This window comes from Dromaius novaehollandiae, chromosome 3 (assembly GCF_036370855.1).
Source record: "Dromaius novaehollandiae isolate bDroNov1 chromosome 3, bDroNov1.hap1, whole genome shotgun sequence".
NCBI lineage: Eukaryota > Metazoa > Chordata > Aves > Casuariiformes > Dromaiidae > Dromaius > Dromaius novaehollandiae.
In genome coordinates, this window is record NC_088100.1 from 86,578,217 (window position 1) to 86,599,663 (window position 21,447).

Sequence of the window (21,447 nt, forward strand, 5' to 3'; positions counted from 1 at the left end):
AAAGTGAACTTTTTCAAGAGCTGATAGCAAGTGTTTGAATTCAACTACATCTAAAGATTTGCTCCATGAGGAGGCCGATGCCTATTACATAATGATCTAACTAACTATATTTTAAGCAAAACCACTTAGGTCAGGATAATAGCTACTTCTCTTACCGCAAGTGATGCCAGCAGTTTAGCTACTGGTGGAGCTTTGACTATCTTCTTGTCAGTTAACCAAAAAAGCCAGGATTTGTGTGTGGAGCGTAGACCCCAAATTCTATGGTTAGCTCAGCTTACTTTCTCCTTTTCCCTTACAGATGCCTTGGGGTTTGCAGGAGGAGAGTAGCTAGGCTTTGCCGAGCTGTCAGGGTGAGCCATTATTTACCTGAGACTGGTAGGGCCAAAAGAAAGCTGAAGAATAAATTGATTTGAGACTGGTTGGATACTGGGTGTTGAAGCAAAGCCCATACACCTGGATACCATATAACCCTAGAGTAGCTTTATTATTTAGTCTATAATTTAATAGTAGACCTATAAAATAATTACATTATACTTAAAGCATTTCTTCATTTTTGTTTTCATTTATAAAACAAGAATTAAATACAGTTTTAACCATTACAAGCTCAACTCAGTTTTTACATAAACACAGCTCCTAGAAGGAGCTTTAAGCTGCAGCATATTCATATTGCAAACTGGTGAGAAACCCAGGCAGGGCATAGCTTAGAGATAAAGATTCTTGTACATTTTTCCTAACTGAAGTTAGTAAGGGTTCTCCCCCCCCCCAAATCCAAAATGCTAGTAGGGCCTGGCTTTCAGTTCTTTTCTTCCAAAGGGAGACCAAGATCCCTGGTGTCCTAATAGATTGTAACTATCATCACCCCCCCCCCCCCCAGCCTAGACTGAATATTGCCCATTCGGTGGCTGGCACGATGCCAACAGCAGCGCAGTGATGGCCTCGAAAGCACAAGGCATCTCCCTGTGCATTTCTGACTGTGAAAGACCACAGCAGAAAGTACATGCATAGCTGTTCATGCAATAGGGCTAACATACCTGACCAACCTCATCCTGCCTGTGCCAATCCCCGTAAACCGCTTGGTGAGCTCCACTGGAGCTCAGTCCAGAAAGCCTCTTAGAGCAGCCTGTCTCACATAACAGAGACTTGTGGCACTGCACTCCTGGCTGGCAAAAGCACTAACCACGTTAACCCCTTGGAGTCGTGGTATGTAAAAAGGGTGGCAGGGAAGGGTTCCTACAGCAAGCTGGTTTCACTAGATGGGGATGCTGAACTGTAAGAAAGACATGCATCAGGGAGTCAGCTTGTCATTTTTAATTTGTGTGCTTCAGACAATTTAGCATGCATGGGCTTTGGTTCGTGGGGAGGAGCTGGTTTGTTTTTAGATGTAGGATTTAATGCAGCTGGTACTAATACAGATCAGAACTGGAACAAACGGGATATACCGACATGCTAAACTCCGCTAAGAGAGCAACAACACAGTATGATTTTAAATGAACTTAAAGTATTCGCCAACACTGATAAGTCAGAACTCAAAATTTCAGCAGACCACCAGTACTGCAGTAATTACAGCTTAGTTTCTCCCTGCTCCTACAGCTGTGACCCATTCCAACAGCACTTACAGGCAGTTTTGCCCTTTAACACTAACAAGTTACCTGGTTTCCAACCACTGCATGGGAAAGCCACCACCTGACACACTGGTGCATAAGGCAGCTTTTGTATTCAGTCCAACAAAGACCAAATTTTGCTTTTTGTGCTACAGTGCTTTAATAGCTTAAGTGAAACATTGTTTCCTTAAGTGTTTTCAGCTCCTCTCCCACTTTCCCCAATCTGAGCAAGCATAAATACAAGGTAGTAAGTGGGTGTTGTCCTTCTTTGGAGTAAGAAACACACACGCCTAACACACAAAACCTACTGGAAAGCCTAGTTAAAACATGTCTGTTTTAAGCCAGGCAACTGACCTAGCAACAAAGTCTCTTACTCAATACATTTTAGTCTCTGGCATATTCTGCCACAAAAAAAATATACATGGCTAGGTCTATAATACTTTAAACAGCTGTTTACTATAGCTAGGTTACAAAATAAACACTGCTGCAGAGACCATGTGTTTGATATGTTCTAACCACAACAGCGTAAGAATCCATCTTCAGTCTGCGGATGCGATCCTGATGGCTGACCTAACAATTCCCCCTCTCCCCTTCAGTTCTTATCTGTGGTTTAGACAACCAGCCCAGAACAGTTTGTCATTGCACAATTGAAGTTGTCTTAGCAAGAAGAACCTCATCAGAGAGTCTCACTTTCTTTCAGTGTGTTACTTCGTCTCTCCCCTGCCTGCGTCACCCAGCTCTGGGCAGCACACCCAACACTTGGTCATGAGAGCAGCAAGCCCTGGACTGAAATGCCAGCGAGGCCTTCTCTTCTTGTGGAGGGGACTGGAGTGTAGGGCAGAGGGCTTTACTCCACACAGTGGAAACATTTAATGCTGGATTCAGCCAACTGGTCACTTAGATGATCAATCCCAACTTCTGGGAGTCTGCTCCACTCCGGAAGATTCAACCGTCAGATGATATTGGAAATACAATGAACCTTTATGCCAAAGTGCCTAACACAGCCCATTAAAAAGCTTTATTCCAGTAGGCAAGTGACAAGGAGCCTTTCCTTGCTGGAGACATGCCTCCTGAAAGGAAAAAAGAAAAAAGAAAAAACAAACCAACACAATAGACAGTGAGTCTGCTCAGTGGGAAAGGAGAGGCAGCAGTAAATCTGATGGGGGCAACACCGTGCAGTAGGTACCCGCCCACTCTCACAGTTTGCCTGAGTTGTTGAGATTCACAGACATGCAGCGGCACTGCTTCACCTTCTGGATTTTCTTGAGTCGGAAGGGGGGGTCCAGCTCAGGACACTCCAGCTGCACGGTCGACGAGGTGACCTTATGTGGCTTGCAGAAGGCACAGGACTGGAAGGATTCCTCCTCCTTTTTCACATGCCGCGGTATGTAGAAGGAGTTGCACTGCCCATAGCAAAAGCGGTTGATGATAGTGCGGCTTATGCAGCCCTCCTCACTAACAGTCTGCCGCAGGGGCTGTGTTTTGCACCAGTCACTCTTAAGGTACTTCCTTTCAGTGACCACAAGGGCCTCCTGGCTAGAGGCCAGCACTTCCTTGTTCAGGTGCTGCCTCCTCTCAGAGTTGTTGCTGCTGCTGTCTTTGTAAGGGGATGGAATTGCTCCTGCAGGACGGTTTTTCCTGGTGTCTGTTACTCTAACCAGCGCTGCCATCAGAAAAATGGACAAGGCAAATTTCCAAATCATCCTGCAATGGCAAAACAAGTAGCTGTTAGAAGAGACGCATATTTAAACCACAAAATTGCACTGGAGTTTAACTTTACACATTCTTCTAGAAGAATGAAGATCTCACTGCCTTTGTAATCCCACCACTTTTCCTAGGAGAACAGCTGTTTTCTAGGGTGAATATTTATCAGAAAGAGGCCAGGCCCCACTGAAAGTCACATCACCTCACCCCCTCTCCAAGCTTTCCAACTACTCTTTACCTCCCCCATAGGAAAACTGCTACTTTGATCATTGAACCAGTTATTTTACAGAAGCTTCAGCCGGAAAGGTTTCCTCCTTTTTTGTGAAATCCTGGGCCAAACAGCTGGGCAAACTCCTGGCTAACTAACCCTCAGAAGACTCCTGCCAATACTGTGACAGTTGATTTGTGGAACGCTAGAGAGAAGGGAAGAGAATAGCAGGTTACATAAGGTGAATTCTCATTTCCTTGCTCAGCCTTGGAATTCGTATCTAGTCTAGTTCCACACGTAAGTAGCAAGAGGTGTCCAAAAGTGTATTTTTATTACTTTAAATTGCTTCTGAAGTTTCTTGGGGTTTATGACACTTACAGCTTTGCATTCATTGTCTTTGTGTGAGGCTGAAAGTTTGATAGATTTATTCTTGCAGTAAGAAATGCTGGAACACAACTTCAAAGACTTCATTACTACATGGCCTCTTAGGCAAATGGTTGAAGAGTGTTTTTAAACAGGAGAGAATTCAATACTTATTTTAGATGTGGATTTCTTGCTCAGGAATATATTAGAGCATAATCCAGTTGCTAAGTTAAAATAGTCAGCCAGTTAGCAAAAATATTTTTTCCTATGGTCGTCTATTAGAATTTCTTCTTCTGTGCAGCATCTCTTACCACCTCCTGGATTTTCATCAACCACTTGCCCAAATCAGTTTAGTAATGTGTGAAAATGGACTGCCAAGAGATCAGAGTAGAAGTATTAAATTTCTCTTACAACGGTCACCACTGAACCATCACAACTCATCCGAAAGTTTATTTTGTTCTTCCTGGGAAGGGAGAGAGGAGTACCTCAAGCATGTTGGAAGAAAATGCACCCCAAAAGCTTCCAGGCCAGAGGTAAGCACACTTCAAGTCTAAAAGTGCTCTGCTCACTTTGTAGACTATGTTTTCAGTAACACCCTGAAAGAGTCATCCCTCTCTTCCCAGGAAAGCTTCAATGTTTCCTTCCAGTAATGGCTTTTCTTCCTTTAGAGTGACACCAAGATAAACACCATCACACCAATAAATATAGGTACCCTAACACTGCAGACACTTGCCATGTTGCATAGGTACTCCTACCAAGGCATAATAATGAAAACATGCCATTGCATGTTTGGCATTGGAAAATGCCAAACATTTTCCAAACAAAGACACAAACAGATCAAAAATGGAGACGGTACAAGAGAGGACTGCGATGACAATAACAAATACTTCTCACCTAATGAAGCCAACCTATCATGTATTTAACCCTTGTGGAGCTAAGACAGGAGTACTGTAGCAGAGTAGGTGAGATAACTCTTTAGGTTAATTTCTAAGTCTATGAGGTCTCAAGGTCAGGCTTGGGCTAAATTTCTAAGGGGAGAAGTTGGAAGTGCTGAAGGAAATGCTAATCCTAAAGCTGTGAGTACATCTGATGCAGAGTTAAAATTCACCAGATTCTGGGCTTGAAACAGAATCACCTTTAGATAGAAACAGTGTTTCTAAAAACCCATATAAGCGCAGATAACCCAGGTGCCCACTGACAAGTATTGTAGCCACGGGTACTTTAAATCAGTGGCCTATTTTCACAGCGCTTAGCATTCAGTGCTCAAGTCCAGAGGTTTTGTCCAGAGTCTTTAACTGAAGCAAGACGAGACTTGGCTTTGTTTGCAGGTATTATCGCCAAGACCATTGGATGTCAACCCACACAGACTGGCCAAAATCTAATCAGGTAATTAGTTTCAGTTGAATATAGTGTTCCACACTTCCTCTCAAATTGTTCTCATGTTATTCTGCACTGATGGCTGCATTTCAGTAGTAGATAAAACAACTGATCCCCAAATGCTTGTATGTTTTATATAGAAAGTGGAGGAAAAAACAGGAGTTACAAGTCTACATCTTCTAGAAACAGCAAGAGGAGAGCTCCGCACTAGACGCGTGGCACCAGCACTCCTCATATATACTCTTCTACTTTCCTCTTTAAACCCAAGCATGCAAAATAATAGTAACAACTCTGCTGCCTTTTGTGGAGGAGTTCAGTCCTTTTCAGCAGGGACATCACCTCTCTGGTTTCATTACTCTGATCTTGACAGGAAAGAAGCATATAGCTCCAGAGTCACATCAGGAGAGATGCTCTTTCCTCCACCCCTTTCTCTTTTTTTGGGAAGACCCTGTCTTATCACATCCACCCTTTCTCACCACAAAATGCACAGTTGAAAGTTCAGCTTTGCCTTGTTTCATGTCAAAGATGGGATCAAGCAGAGATCATACACTGGACTTCACTGAAACTGGCAGAGCTAACAACACAAAGTCTGTAATGTAGACAAACATTATAGTAGCTTTATAATTACTGAAATAGTTTTACCTAGGCATGGAGAGCCATTTGATAGAATAAGTAGGATTTATTCAGTAAGTATGTGCTTATAATTAATAAAGCATTATTAATCAAAGCCACTATTGTAATGTTATAAATCAAACACTGCAGTACATGTTAGCAAGTACTTCTAGAGTCAGATAGTAATGCACCACCTATTTCTACCATACATCCCTTTCAAACGTGGCCCATAGAATGTTTACAGAGAATATGTTGTTCCACTTTGAACTAGCAGGTCAAATGTGCATCCTATCAGGAAATTTCTAATTACAGGGTTGTCCCTTATGAGCCTGCAAATCACCCCTTTCTAAGCCCTGGCACACAACCCCCCTGTTCAAGCAAGTAAGGGTGCAAACAAGGTCACCAGGCGCCAGTAACATGCCATGGACAACATGTATTTTAGGTAATGAGATGCAAAGAGAAAAGAAACTTCACTGTTCTCACACATCCTTTTCGTAAACTCAGCCTGACTGCATGGCAATGGTGAACGTTGTCTGTCTGCAAACAGAGCATGAGAACAAACCCAAAATGTATTTGAGAAGAATCTGGCTTCTGGCAGGAACAGGCCAGTTCTGTCCTACTTAGATAGCACAGAATCAGCCAGCATTTGGCTGAGACCAAGCAACTGAGAACTGCCCTAAGAAACAAAAACCTCTCAAACTTGTACAAATGCCAGGGAGCCAGCCTCTGCCCATCTTTCCCACTGCATAAGGGGCTCCCCATGGCAGAGCCAATGGGAGCTCCTGTGTGACAGTTTTCGGCTTCTCCAAGAGTTATTGCCAGCTGCTGCAAGTTCCCCTCCACCCCTTTTTTCAGTGCGTGGGCTGGTGTGGGAAATAACTTCACTTTACACTAGGCACCAAATACGGCTTAGCTGCATTTATATTACACATGCTTGGTTTTTATCTCTTTGAGATAAGAAAATCAGCATCAAGTATGAGTTCATAACCTCACCAAACCTGTCATGCTGCAGTTGGGCTATTGGGTACCCAACAGTGTAAAAAATCCATGGCCAAGGAAGCAGGCATGCCGAGATCCAGCTCTGTAATCCAGAGAGGTCAGGGCACTCAACCAGGAGGGGGAAGACCTAGGACTGCTGTATCTGCCCTTAGCTTTACTTCTTGTTTGTATCCAATTACTGTGCAACATAAAATATCTACCAAGTCAGGCTCGCTCTCACATACTGACCTTCCAGTCCTATAACTCATGCATTCTTGAAAGCAATCCAGCTCCAGAGCAGGACAGGCAGTGTAACCCCAGGAAAAGCCTAAGTTTTGTTATTAGGGCACTCCTCTAGAAATTGGGAGCAATGGATTTGACCTCAGAATTTAAGTCCATCATTTTTGGAGAAGCCCTCCAACGCAGAACGAGGAGCTATTGTCTGAAAGACAGGAAAGGAGGTAATAGAGGTGCCAATCATGCTGAGTGACTGCTTCACTGTTTCCTCTAATTTTCAGAGGGAACAAAAACAAACAAACAAACAGACTTCAGTTTCTAAGCTTAGGATACAGTTTCTGACTAGGAATTCTGGTTTCATAGATCAACCTACTTCAGAATTGCAGGCTGACAGAAAGACAGAGGGATGGACCTGAAGTATGGCAGTGATACTATGTTGGCTGTTCAGGAAATCAGCAGGTGTGAATCCCATTTGTTTATTTTAGCATGTATCACCTACAAAGCACTCAGCGTTATCTGCATTCCTGGAAACATCTAACTTTTTGATACAACTATGACACATAGTCTTACACTTAAAGCTCTTATTCATTAGGCCTTTTAATAGTGTCAGGAAAATGCCACAGCCAGTGGTTCAATCTTTTACATCACTCTTTTTCAGTTTTCATCCTGCAGACTTTGGACACTGGCACTTTCCATTCGGATCAGCTATTCAGCTGACCGTGGGCATCTCTGTTAACCAACAAACTTTCTATTCCCAGCTTCCTGGGAATTCGAACAATATTCAAAAAATAATTTGTATAAAAAACCATGTACGTATAGTAAAGTAAGGACATGGTGTACATGGTCAGTTCTCAGTATTTAAGATGGGATACAAGAAGTGTTCCTTGAAGACAAGCCAGGCAGTAACTTTTCAAAGAACTAAAACTTGGCTTGAAGAACATATGTGGGAAGCCAGGAAATATCAGATTCTCTACCAGGAAGCCAAAAATGCTATTTATTTTATTTATTAATGGTTAGGCTTGATTCTAACGGTACAATGTTCAACTAAAGAATATACAAAACAGGCATCTTTGTGCGAGGAAAGCATGCAGTGCTAGCTTCTCACTTTTAAGTATCCTTTGGAAACTATTGCTCCTGTGTCTCAACAACATCAGCAATAACTGAACACTGCACTATATCTTTCTTTTTACAGAGGCATGGACCTCTTAGTAAATTATTCCACCATTAACAGATTTTCATGATTAAATTGCCAAGTCTGAGGCCAACCACAACAGAACATGCAGGAGGCAGGAGAAAAAAAAACCACAAAACCTAAAAACCCAGAAAATTCAGTACTGCAACTACAATGTCTTACTCAGATGCAAAATTGCTCCATTTTAGCAGTAAAGAAGAGGTACCATGTACTACTGCACACAACCAACACCAAAAGGAATGCTGCTAAAAAAGCAATAATTAATGCCATTATAAGCAAAAGTTTTTCCCAGTCTTGTCTTCTAAGAACCTTCTGTAGTGATTTGCGAGAAAGCTGTTTTATTGCCCCACAGCTCTAGTGGTAAGTTGTATGAGGAGAAAACATTTATTTCAAACTTAATAAAACTCCTGGCATCCTGGCCTGTATGGAGATGAGTAGGAAAGTGGGCAAAGAAAGGCAACTTCTCCATCCTTCTCTCTTCCTCCAGCCATAGTGACACCTCAACCCCAGAGAGGCCCAAGCAAGCGTAGGGGGTCTGCCAACAAGTTGGTGGTGAACGGAATATGAAAGGTCTGCCTGCAAGTTGGATACTTCAGGAACTCTACTACTCTGTCCAAGCTCTTGTTCTGTTTTTGACAGGGGAAGATGGAAAAGGGATTTCAGCTATGCAAGCCTGTATTGCTCAGAAGAGAGTATCATTTCACCATAATGCCAGAACTTAGAGGTTCTCCTTGTCAAGCCAGCTCTTGAAGACGGAGACACTGAATTTAAGATTATAAAAAATGGAGTACATAGACACTGATATGGCCAGTCTACGCTAAGATAAAGTTAGCTTAAAAACAACTCAGAGGATGTTACTTCATGCTAATTTCAGTCCTCACTATAAATTTTCTACAACCAAGAGCTATATCTTGATTTAGACAGAGCCTCTTAGCCAAAGCGGCTGGGAGTTTAGAAGAATCATTGGTCCATGTGCAGAAATATAAGAATCAAGGAATCAACTGACTGCTCCCATCATATTCAGCAATGTATAATTTGTCAGCTATGCTATTTTTAGGGCTGGAGTAATTATGAAGACAACTTCAGGATAAACTTGCCATTGGCACCAAACCCAACTAGCTAGAATGTTAGGTTTTTCTTCCCAGTCTGCCCTCTATCTTTCTTATCTTCCTCTACTGCCACCAGAAATTAATGTTTATAACCATGTTTTCCTTCTTTAAGGAACTTAGACAAGCTTATTTGAAACAGGTTTGAATGCAGCTGCTCATTTCAGAGTTAAGAGATCACATTACTCCTATGCTCCTCTTTGTATTGACATCCTGCCAAAAAGTATATTGATTTAAATATTGTAATACTGATCTACAGTATTAGGCTTTCCACAGGCTAAATCCTTCTCATCTTGCATAGCTCCTAAACCTGGGATTCACTTTATTTTTTAAAGTAGTATTGGAGGAACTTGGAGAAGTTTCTCATTTTTCAAAGATGGGACAAGAAACTTGTGAGGAGAATAGCTGAAAACTGTTAGCTGAGATTTCAGGTTCTGTCTGTTTTATCCATGATCCGAACAAGAGTTTCAGAACAGTGCGGGGGGGGGGGGGGGGAGTATTGGAGAAGCCAGCCCTGGTATCCTTTGAGATACATACACTACCGCTAACATTATAAATACCAATGCTTCACAAAGAACATATGCACAGATATTAAATGCAATTACTAAAGCAATCTCACACACTAGAAGAAAATAGTGAAGGAAACTTCTCTTCCATTTTTTTTAAAGCCTGAATATTACCAAGTCATATTATAGTTTTGCTTGACTATCAACTTCATACCGTCCTGTATTTAACAGCAGTAAAGATTTACTACTTGATTCTGCAATTGCATCAGCATTTATCAGTTTTACACAGGAAAAGTAAAATAAAGATGAGGAAGAAAAGTTGCATGAAATGTAGAAGCTAAGTCATCCTATAGGAGCTCAGGTAAGGCAGCAATGTCATTTTGTGGGAACTTGAATACACAGAGTTCAGATTGAATACTATCAAGTAACTGAAGAAAGGTTTTTTGGAATATTGTTATGATTAAAACTCCTGAATTTTGTTGCAATCTCAGCTTTAGGAACTTGTGGTTTTAGAGTCAACCTCAGACAAATGTCTGCCTGCTGAACACATGTGAATTGTCCCAAGCAGAGTGAGATGTCCTACTCAGAAGTGTCTGAGTAGTCATCAGTACTGGCAGCAGTACTGGGGTAGAAAGGGGGAGTAGGAGAAGGAAAAAACCCACAAAATAAAACCAGATTTCTGCTTGCTGTCCATGAGAGTTGATTTGCTTTCTCCCAACCTGGTTTTGGAGAATGCGACAGTCAGGGGATGGGACAAATGAATAAAAGACGACTCCTTGGATACATGGAGGATAGCTTTTTGGAAAGGACTAGAACCTGGTTCCCCTATGAATCTTTAAAAAAGTATGTCTTTGCAAGAGTGAACTAGGTCAAAAACAGACTTGTTCTCCCTCTTAGTGTTCTTCAGCTTTTCAGCATGAGGTAAAGAGCCCCAAGCAGGGGCTCTATGTTTGCAAATGAACATTTTGTCCAGCAAGCAATAATAGACTACATTTGACTGTTCTTCTGTGTAGAAGGCAGCTGGTGCACTCCCATTTTGCAGTTTTTCATTTAGAGGAAAACAGACTTCTGCCCTTAGGAAACTACATCAGAAGGGAAGCAGTTGTTTGAGCAAATGTCTTCATTTGTGATCATCCCTCAACATGCTGGAAAGGAGGACAGTCAACATAAGAATGGGGAAAGTACAGCATTGAAATACAATAGCTCACTCCGTTGCTTCCTCACTGGAGAATCAATACTACAAAAGACTATTTTGCAATGAGTAGTCTCCATTACATTTTTGTTGTTTGCATTACAACAGAACATAGAAATCTCATCCAAGACCAGGCCCTGACTAAGTGACATAACCTCAAAAAGTTTGTAGACTGACTTGGTGAGCAACATATGATGGGACCAGAACAGAAGGGAAGTGAGTTACCAGAGGTCAGAAATCCACTGGGAATGGAAGGTTTCCAACGTCTTTCAATCCCACCACATTGCACCAACACTCTTCTTTTTGCTGATCAATCCAGATTCATGATCATTAGGCAAGTCTTCCTTTAAAAAAATTATAGCTTTCTATATCGAAATGGTTTTATATGAAAATGCCCAGTACAGTTTTCCTGAATTTTGCCAGAACAGAGATGGAGTTAGGAGGTTTACTTATTTTTAACTTCAAACAATGCCCTGCATCTAGAGCACACAGCTCATTTCCTAGTTCATGATAAGGAAGAAAACCATTAGTCTTCAATACACGTGCATTATTGTACTTGTACCATTCCCAAAAGAGGGCATTTGGATATGATCTGTTTTAGAAGGAAATCAAGTCCTGCATATTAAAGCATCATAAAAGTGCTGGGGGGGGGGGGGGGGAAAGAAAAGAAACCCTTTTGCCTGTTTCTCTTAATAGACAGAAAATGCAATTCCTTCTGAAAAAAATCAATAGGTGGCATGTAATCTTGTATAAGAGAAACTCTACATTAATCAACAGAGAAGTAAATTCTAATTTTACCACATTTTCTGGTAGTTTCAGATGCTTGTATTCTTTCAGGCTCTCCATTCAAGACACTAGCCTCAGTTGTCACTATGTGACTATTAAGTAGGCATGTTTAGCATAATGAATTTTGAAAAATCCAAAATATTTATGGTCTAGTATTTATATTACAAATTTTAGAGACCCAATATACTATTTATAGAGCTGAAATACAGATGGTTCAAATAAGACTTGCTCTTATTTAAATATCTTACAGGCTAGCCTTTCTATTAGGAAGCATGCAAGTTCACATACACACAAAATTTCAGCTATGATGAATCCCACTAGTTTCCATTATGCCACTTGCAGGAACTCCTATAGCTGCATGTTCATCAAGTTCTCCTAAAAATGGCGTAGAGTCATAGCTTAAAGCCAAAGGGTGTAGAGCTTTTTATCATCTCCACTTAAAGGTGCCTGACAAAGCATCAGTCCTACAAACTAAAACTTACAGCAGTTCTGGGGACAGACTTCAGATCTCCACTAATGAACAAATAAAACAAACTAATAAGCTAATTCAGCTTGTTAGGAGTAACCAGGTCTATGTCAGCCAAATGTGCAGCTAAGTGCCTTACCAGAATGATTGGTATTACATGACAGCATTTTTCTCTTCAATGATGCTAAATTTAGACAACCCTTTCATCTCATTTTCCTTTAGTTAACGAAGAACATGCAGTTATGCATCTGACTATTCCTCACAACTACATTTTTTAATCCACTAACCAAATTTCAACCAATTTTGACAGCGATGCAGTTATTAAGCTCCTATTACATGATACTAAGTGTGTTTTCTACATTACCCGGCCAATAAACTTTGGCTGCCTCATGTTGTGCTGCTGGGGAATACAGAAAGGAGTGTAAAGTATTTTAGGGAAGGGGGGAGGGGCAAGTCAAGGATATCATGGTTTGGTACCCTAGTAGGCATACGTGGTAAGGAGGACGCTTAGTATTACTGGTGCACTGAATACATCCACTGAAAATCAGAATTCATGATCTCTAGTTTTCATATGTAATACTAGACACCTGGAAACAATAGGTCACCTCAGAGCTTTTCATATATTCTGTTGCAGAGTGCAAGCTGGCCCAATAGTTAAGAAAACCTTATTTGCACTATGCATAGATAGAAGCCCAGCAATAATGAGACACTGCTGTTCACTATGCATGATATTACCCTTGGGCTGATCCTGTGCTGTTTTGCATCCTCTGTTGTTCACAAACTTGCTTGGAGAGTCACAAGATTTTTTTTGTTTTGTTTCCCTAAGAACAGCAGACCTCTGCTTGGCTTACTTTTGCAGTTGCTTTCCATGGATTTAACTAATGGTCCATCAGAATCCTTATTTAACTACTTCTGTTTCAAAAGTTTAACTAAGCTGCGGGTGCTTGTTCTAGGAAGAAGTCTGTCCCCTCAGGGTCCCATATGAGAAAATTCAGGTATAAGACTGAAATGCAATTCAAATCTGTGAGTGCTGAGAAGCACAGCAACAGCATGCTCCAGTGATCATTTGCATATGCCCTTTTGCAAGCCTATAAATAAAGATGAAATTTGGAGTTAAAAAACTTCAGACTTATATAGCCTCTTGGCTACCCTAGTACATGCTTCACTCAATGTCCTGATCCAAGTTCTTCAGTTTGGAACCATTCTGACCCTTATTTTCAAGTTATTTTGTAAGATAAGTAGAGGAATATTCATTTATTTTGCTGCATGTCTGTTGATATTTCTAAATTGACAGTAATGTTTATTACTGTCATAGCTGTCAGCTGGACCAAAGTAAATCACATGAGCTGATGTTCAACAACTGTCAAGCATACAGAACTTATGAGGTGCTATAATTTAAAGTCAGAAATACAAATAAAATTGTAATTAGATATGCAATATTAATACAAACATTTCTAATACCTAAATATTTCAATATGTCAAATATTTTTAGATATCCTGGCAAATGTATACCACACAGAATGAAAGGACAAACTACAGTTTATTCATTGTTATTGTCAGTGTGTGCCACTAACCAAAAGATGAATTTCCAAAAGATGAAGTACTGCAGGATGACCTCTACTACAGGAAATTTTACATCTCAAATACTGGAATCTTACTCCATCCCTCTCACTTCACATGATGGCAACACTTGGCTGCCCCACATCTATGCTCTTGCGGCTTTGATTCATGCTCTGCTCAGTGACTCTCCCGCTGCCATTTCCCTAAGAATGTAAGTATTTGTTCTGTCTGTGTTCTGGTTAACAGGCTTGGCCCATTATTGAATATGAAGGCTTTAATTCAATCACAGAAGGATCTGTTGCCATGCATAAACTGGGATTTTATATTTTATGACTTAGGCTTTGCAGAGCAGCCATCTTCCTACTCACCTCCCCCTCTCTTTGCCCATGACTGAATTATAGTTCTGTCTCTAACTGAAGCCTACTATTATTCTATTTCTCCTCTTCTGCTGAGAGGAAGACCAGAGTTATCATTCTTGGTGTGAACACACACCAAGCCACAGGAGCCTGGATGAGGTACTCTAATGACAGGTCCTCCTACACAGCACATTTGCAGTCTTTCTGCTAATTAATTTGATTTCCTTCGTCTAGACTAACATAATACAGCAAGTTCTGCTCATTTTAAGGAACATCATTAGCCTTTCAGTTCCTTCCAAATGAGGAAGAAAGAAGAGTCAGAAGACTGGAATCTGGGGGAGACTTACTTTGTCCTTGACTACACCATTGCTTATGTTTTCACTTGACCAAGATTTTGTCTCCAGGAGAACCTGAGACAGCACTATCATCAGAGGAGAGACTAATATCAAAATCAGATATCATCGGTATGTGCATGACAAGGCAGTGACAGTCCCACAGAAGGTTCTGTATACTATGTACTGCAGTCAGCAGCTTTCCTCCTCGCAATCACTTGGCATTTACTGTTCACAGCTCCTGACATCCTCAGAGGGCTGAACAAACATATAATTAAAAACACACACAAGTTGGTTTCTTTAGACTCCCTTCACAGAATGAAAGGGGATTCAGCAGTGTGCCACTGGACTAGCAAATTAGAGGCAAAGCTAGTACTGGGAGTTAAACAAGCAAATCTTCCATATTTGGAAGGAGAGAAACCATGGAGCAGAACAGAGTTTGAAAGCTGAACTGCTGGTCAAATACAGGACTTAGGAAGTGGGCAATGTGTGAGAAACAGATGAACCCACTCATATTAAAAAGGTCAGTCTTCTCTGTCAGGTAGGCAGATCCAGTTTTAACACCCTGAAAGAAAAGTGACAGGGAAATCACATCACATTATACAGGTATAAAGTGGAGTAAAGTGAGTGCACATGTGCACAAATTGTTAAAAATGGCAGGGAAGATGTTCCCTAAGATAGAAGGAGGAGGAGGAGGAGGATGCCTATAGAGGCAATCACTGTTCTGTTCACAATCCCACAGGACAGGTCAGAGCTCCACTTCCACAGGTAATTTCAGGGTCATTTCTGGCCTTTCAACTCCAGTTGTATTTACCATTTTGCAGCATCAGAGGAGCAGGATTTCAACCCTGGGATCTACTGGCTCAGGAAATTTTTTTTTTTTTTTTTTTTTTGGCTTATAGTCACAGAGGACCCTCTTTACATAAGCATAAGCAAAAGATAAACAGCACCTACAGGCTCTTTATTAACTTAATGTGACCTTGTTTTTAACAGCATTTGGCCATAAGCCATTTATATTGTGACACCATAGTTAAGCTCTGAACATTTTTTCTATTAGTCATACTTCCAAGCTCAGTAGAAGCAGACAATAAGTAAAAGTAAATCTAAAGATTCTTTTCTTTAGCTTTTTCAGAAAGTTATTCTCAACAAGGTCAGGGAGGTATCTCACAAAGAGTTAGCCCACAACTAGTAATAAATTTCAGCGTAAGATGGCAAGCTTCATTTCTCTTCCCTGCCTACACAAGGCCTCTACCCTGGTGCTACTTTAGGCAACACTTCCTCAAATCTAGAAGAGAGAGATGACATCTCTGGTCATTTCTGATGACCTGACACTACTGCATGCAACGACTAAGATATCAAGACTCTTTTTTATGTCAGCACTTGATTTGATTGAGTGTAATGAATTGTCCAAGTGAACTGGCCAAGACAGCTTCCCATTTGACATTTTGACAGTGTAAAATACTAGCTAACATTTCTGTCTGTGACAAGTAAATGCAAGACTGAGGAGTAAGGAGTGATCAGAAAGGTTGATCATTCAGGGTTTGGGGTTTTTTCTTATTCCAAAGCAGTCAAGCAACACACTGTCTGTTACAGTTTACACCATTTTACTAACCCTGCCACTTAGTGCTGATTCAAGCATTTATCCGTTTCTTGATGAAGCAGCAAGGGAGAGTTACCAGCCGAAGGGTTCGGCAAACTATTTATAAGGGCTCTCCTCATACCAACACGAAGCCCTGCCAGCCTATAAACCATTCAATTAACTCACTGCCATCACTAGTGGACAGAGTCTGAGAAGTGTTCAGGAACTTGTAAAGAGTTTATTTTTCTATACCAGTGAAATAAACAGGGAATTCAGTCTGCACCACTTGCTTAGATTCATTTTATTTGATAAGACCAAATAAAACCATCCTAAGGAAAGTCCTCCAGTTCATAGCCTTGCTTTGGTTCCTACTGAGTGATCACCCACATCATCAAAGTTAGTGATTTACAACACAGATTTAAGCAACAGTATCAAAATTACTTTCTCACTCTTGAATAAAGCTCTTTCTAGACTTTCTCCTACATATTGGCTAAACAAATGATTTATTAACCAAGCTACAGGTAATGTGATTAAAAGGACTGGAACCTCGGATAGGGCTGACTGGAAAATGTTATCTAACACTGAGAGAACTAGACGTGTTGAAAGTCCCTTTTCTCATGGTATCTCCAAACTGGAGAAAAAGTTAAGTCTTCACAACTGATCTACTTTTTTAGTTCAGATCAGGTGAACTGTTAGATTCTGACTTTGTCCTTTTTTTCTTTTAAAGAAGGACAAGCAAGCAAGAATGTTTGTTTTAAAGTACTTTTGATGTAAAACTATTAAAACTTCAAAAATCAAGAAGCTATTTCACAGAGCTAATTTGAAACACCTTTTGTCTCTATAATGGTGAAGCCCTAAATATACACACATATTGAACTAGGCCCTTCAAATCAGTTGTTTTCAGTTTTAAGGTGCTGGTATATTTTTCTGCAACAAAGCGTCTTTTGAAAAAAAATAAAAAGTTTTGACCAGTCTCCATCCTGAAGCCTTTCAATCCCACAGTGTATAGAGAGAAAAAGTTTAAATTTTGAATGCTTGATGCCAGCTAGCACAATTCCTGTAGCATGGTTGTCCTTAGTGGGTCAAGGATAACCCCAGCCACGTTGGATCTTTTGTGTCTATATTTTGAAAGGAGGCTCAGTAAAGAATTTTTTCTTAGCAAAACAAGACCATTCTTTCTCTCTTCCCATAGTTTCACACCAACTGCTTTTGCTTTGGGTGATTTTTTCAGCTTCCATAATTTTTCTCCAGACCAAAATTGCAGAGAAGCTCAATACAGATTACGCAAGTGATTAAGGAGCATAAGAACATGGATAATGCCAGACCATCAAAGAGAAAGGGAGTAACAATAAGCAAAAACACTACAAAAAGAATGCACTTACCAAAGACATATTATAATGCTCAGCTGTCTGAAGATCTGCTAACTAGGCAGAAAACGTTTTTCTTAGAGGACCCTAAGAAGCTTCCTAATCTGCACAAGAGACTGAGGAGTAGTAATTACCACTTGGCAAAGCTTTGCTCATTAAAAACAAAGGGCACATTTACCCCTTTTTTCCCCCTCTCCCCACCAATCAAATTGTTGCTTTACAACATGCATGATATATAAAGACTATATCAGAGCAAGTACACAATTTCAGACCTATATACTTGTTATAAGATTGAAGGGCTGGGCTTACTTAAAAAGAAAAAAGGAGTGTGAATTAATTCATTAAACTGTATGGCTTAAGCAAGATATGTAGTGGCACTGCAGACTACATCGGGAAAGGAAGCAAGACAGCGCATGTTAGTTAACAGAAAAAGATCCGAGAAAGCAAGCTGCCACATGAATTAACAGCAAAGCTATACAGAAGTCATATAGAGGTCTTCTAGATACCATGGTTTTCACAAGGTCCTCTCTATGACTATTCTCCACTCCCCTCAAAAAAAATTATTTGTTTAAGGCTGCTTGCCAAATCCATGGCAAAGACACTAACAGAAACCAGAGATGAGATTTGGAGACTCTTTAGAAATAGATGACAGGGAGGTACACGTCACTGGAATCAACACAAGCAATCCAGAAGACTCCTGTTCCCACACCTACAAAGCCTCCAGTTTCATTTTGGACCACAACATTGCTTACGTACCTATATTCATGTGTCTCTGCAGCGTGCACAGTTGTACAACCCGACGGGCCGTAAAGCCCATTCTGAACTCTGTTACGCTTCACACAGAAAGTGGACAAAGCTGAGGAGCCACTCGCAAGCTCCCAGGCTGTCCTGCTATGCCAAGAGTATTTCACATATGCCCAGCCAATATCACTGAATAGAAGATGAACAGTGCTAGCCACTATCAGGCATCCAAAAATTCAGCCGGATGAGGCATGGCTCCTTATCCTTCTCATAAGCAGCCTTGTGACAAGATCTTCCCCATTTATGAACACAAGCTCAGGGTTTCAGTTCCCACATCGACTGGAAGTAATACACTCACATCCTCCATATTGCAGAAAAAATACCTTAACAACAAGAATACAGAAAAGGGTAAAGGGAAACAGGAGAGCACAGAGAGGCATTACCTATCCTTTTTGCTGGATTATTGGGCAGGGAATAAACATAAAATTCCTGGACATAAAGGGAATTACGATAAGAGAACCCACAACTATTTCTCTGATTAGGCTCTGTAACATGGAGCGTGAGGTCCTTAAGCTCCCCGAGTTTTATCATCATCCCCAACATATATTTTTTTCTTTTTTTCTACATTTTAGTCCAAATGGAAATAGTCTCAGACCAAAAGACCCCAAATCCTCCTCTTCTTCTCTCAATTTTATTTCTAATAAGCCAGCTGCAGAATGTGGGCCACAATACATATTCTAGTTACACACGCTTGCTGTAGAAGCTAGGAGAAGCCTTACAAGTGGTGTGATTACACTTTCATTTAAAGTAATGGCACAGGGGAAAATCCCTATCCCACCCTGAGAAATAACTAGAAAAGTAATGAATGTCAGCTATATTCCTAATTGTCACCCATGTTCTTCTGTGATAAAGTTTAAAGCATTTCATGCTGTCATCCAGTCCAACTAGGGTGCAGTTTAAACAATTTAAGCTGCAAGCTGTAGCCTCTCTGCTTCTAGCCTGCAGGCTTGCACCCCTTTCCCTCCACCCTCTCCAGCCCAACACACACATGCACACAAACACGCTCGTACGCACACACCTTGGCCACTCCATGCCAGTACTAACAACCATGCACCACACAGTCAGCAAGATTAGTTCGCTGATCCAGCTGAAACCTATTTTTTTGTTTTGCCGGCTGGCTTTGCAGCTGCCTGTAGGGTCAGGAGCGCTGCTGGGGCCCCAGTGCCAGCGCGGGGCCGCTCTGCCCTATCAGTACCAGCCTGCAGGCAGGCTGCCTTCAACCAGCTGCGAAGCCACACCCTGATACTCCTTCCAAACTGGGGCCTGGGAACACCATCACCCAACTTACCTGTTTCAGGGTGGAGGAGGCTAATGTAACCGAACGGGTGGGGCTGATAAGGTGGCGATGACTGACAGAACTGCGTGCTTTGGCTTCCTATGAGATGTACGGCCTCTTCAGATCTAAATGGCTTGGTGTTGGGACTACGGTCTGTACCACAGTAGAGAGAGGAAATAAAAAAAAATAATAGAAAGTGAGGTTTATATCATCTCCTGTGTGCCTAAACAGGTTTCAGCTGTCTAACCAAAAATGTCCAGTGCCATTTTAGATGCCCAAGGACATCCAAGATGTTTGCATAGGGCTGCCATGCCAGAGACAGGACCCTCTGGCAGATGCACACTCCTCCAGAGTGGCAGCTGGAAGCCAGGAGAGAAGTGTGGGGTTTTTGAAATGGCACTAGACATATTGTTCGAGACGCCTGAGTCAGACAGAACCTTATTCTGGCACAAAGCTCCAAGGGCCAGGCTTCCCATGAAGACTGGATTTTTCAAGTACCTTAAATACAATGCATCCTACTTATGACTTGATTTCCAAAAGAGCACCATTTATTTCACTTTTTCAGTAGATAGGATGCTTTAAAATAGAATCTTTTAGTTTATCTTGAAAACGTGTTCTGCAACAGAAGTGTAAAACTAAATATTAAAGATGGAAGAACAAGCATGAAAATATAGTTTAACTGCTGCATCCGGTTTTCTGACTTTTGAGTGTCTTGCTTTGTAAGTGTAATGGTTTCTTCCCCCATGGTTTTCAGGTTTAAATGATCATATAGAGCTACTGGCTAGATTGCATTGGAACCATCTACATGATATATGAAGCACTGATACATTCTCCTTCTCTCTTCCTCCTTTATTCATCTTCCTCTGGCCCCAACACCTACCCCTGCTGGATTCTCTAAGCCTCATCCAGAATCTGGCATTTAAGACTGTGGCAATATGGCTCTCCTTCCTTTTGGTGAAGATGCTATATACCCATGCAATTAGTGCATTGCAAAATTAAGCACACTTGCATTTAAGGACAAACAAAAAAATCAAAACAAAGCAGTTAATGTGGTTCAGTGAAAGAAGTTGGAGGAAAATAGTTTTACACTCTCTTCTTTCTAGGTAATAGATGAGCTAATAATGCTCATGAGAGAGAACAAATCTGCTGGTCAATAATCTGAAAAAAAAAAAGGAAAAAAAAAATCAATCATAACTTACAATACAATTCACATGGAAACATTTGTACAACCTCCTTTTGTAATAGAGCACTGGAACCAGAACCAAAAATTCTGATTATTGAATTCACCTAGATTTTTGCTCTTGTTCAGCAAAAGCAAAAGCTGTGCAAGCACACAACATGGTAAGAAATGGAGGGATGATCCTAATACACAAACAAGGGAAACAGGAAACCACCTTTCCAACAATATTCACAGCAGAATGCTGAAACAGCATCTCACTAGTCAGGGTCTAAAACAAAACCTTCAGTGCCAAAGAGCACCGGCTTGTATCTCTACTACCTGGTCAAAGGGTACAAATGCCACAATGACTAGTCTTTTGAAGGGCACAGGCTTACACACAGAACCCATGCTTTAAGCTTCTTCCTTGTTGTCAAAGGATGGCACCCTGATCCTCCTAAAGCCTAGAAGACTTTGAGTTCCATGTAGGCTAATGTTTTGCAGTTAACTGTAGTTATGTATACCCATAAACATAATATACTGAATGGTCAACAGAAAGGACTGAGCTCTCATACCATATGAGCTCATACCATTCTGGCAATTAGAACTCTGATTAGGAGAGGACAGGCTTAAAGTAATGCTACAGAAGTTTATCAAACACTTAATTGTCTTCCTCTACTTGAGTCCAAAAG

At 40.9% G+C, this 21,447-nt stretch overlaps 1 protein-coding gene across 11 annotated transcripts in view; it reads right to left on the reverse strand.

The window, feature by feature from the left end:
* Positions 1-458: 458 nt before the first annotated feature.
* Positions 459-21,447, reverse strand: part of GREM2 (gremlin 2, DAN family BMP antagonist) — a 41,049-nt gene continuing 20,060 nt past the window's right edge. For 6 of the 11 annotated variants that reach the window (XM_064509357.1, XM_064509359.1, XM_064509360.1 and 3 more), the window contains 2 exons: positions 19,612-19,752; positions 459-3,305 (listed from right to left, as the gene is read on the reverse strand). In XM_064509357.1, the coding sequence (XP_064365427.1) occupies positions 2,798-3,304 (507 nt within the window). In that variant the 5' untranslated portion in view covers position 3,305; positions 19,612-19,752 and the 3' untranslated portion in view covers positions 459-2,797. Of the gene's footprint in view, positions 3,306-19,611; positions 19,753-20,097; positions 21,322-21,447 lie in introns of those variants that run through there. The other 5 variants (XM_064509367.1, XM_064509366.1, XM_064509364.1 and 2 more) reach the window with 2 other exon arrangements.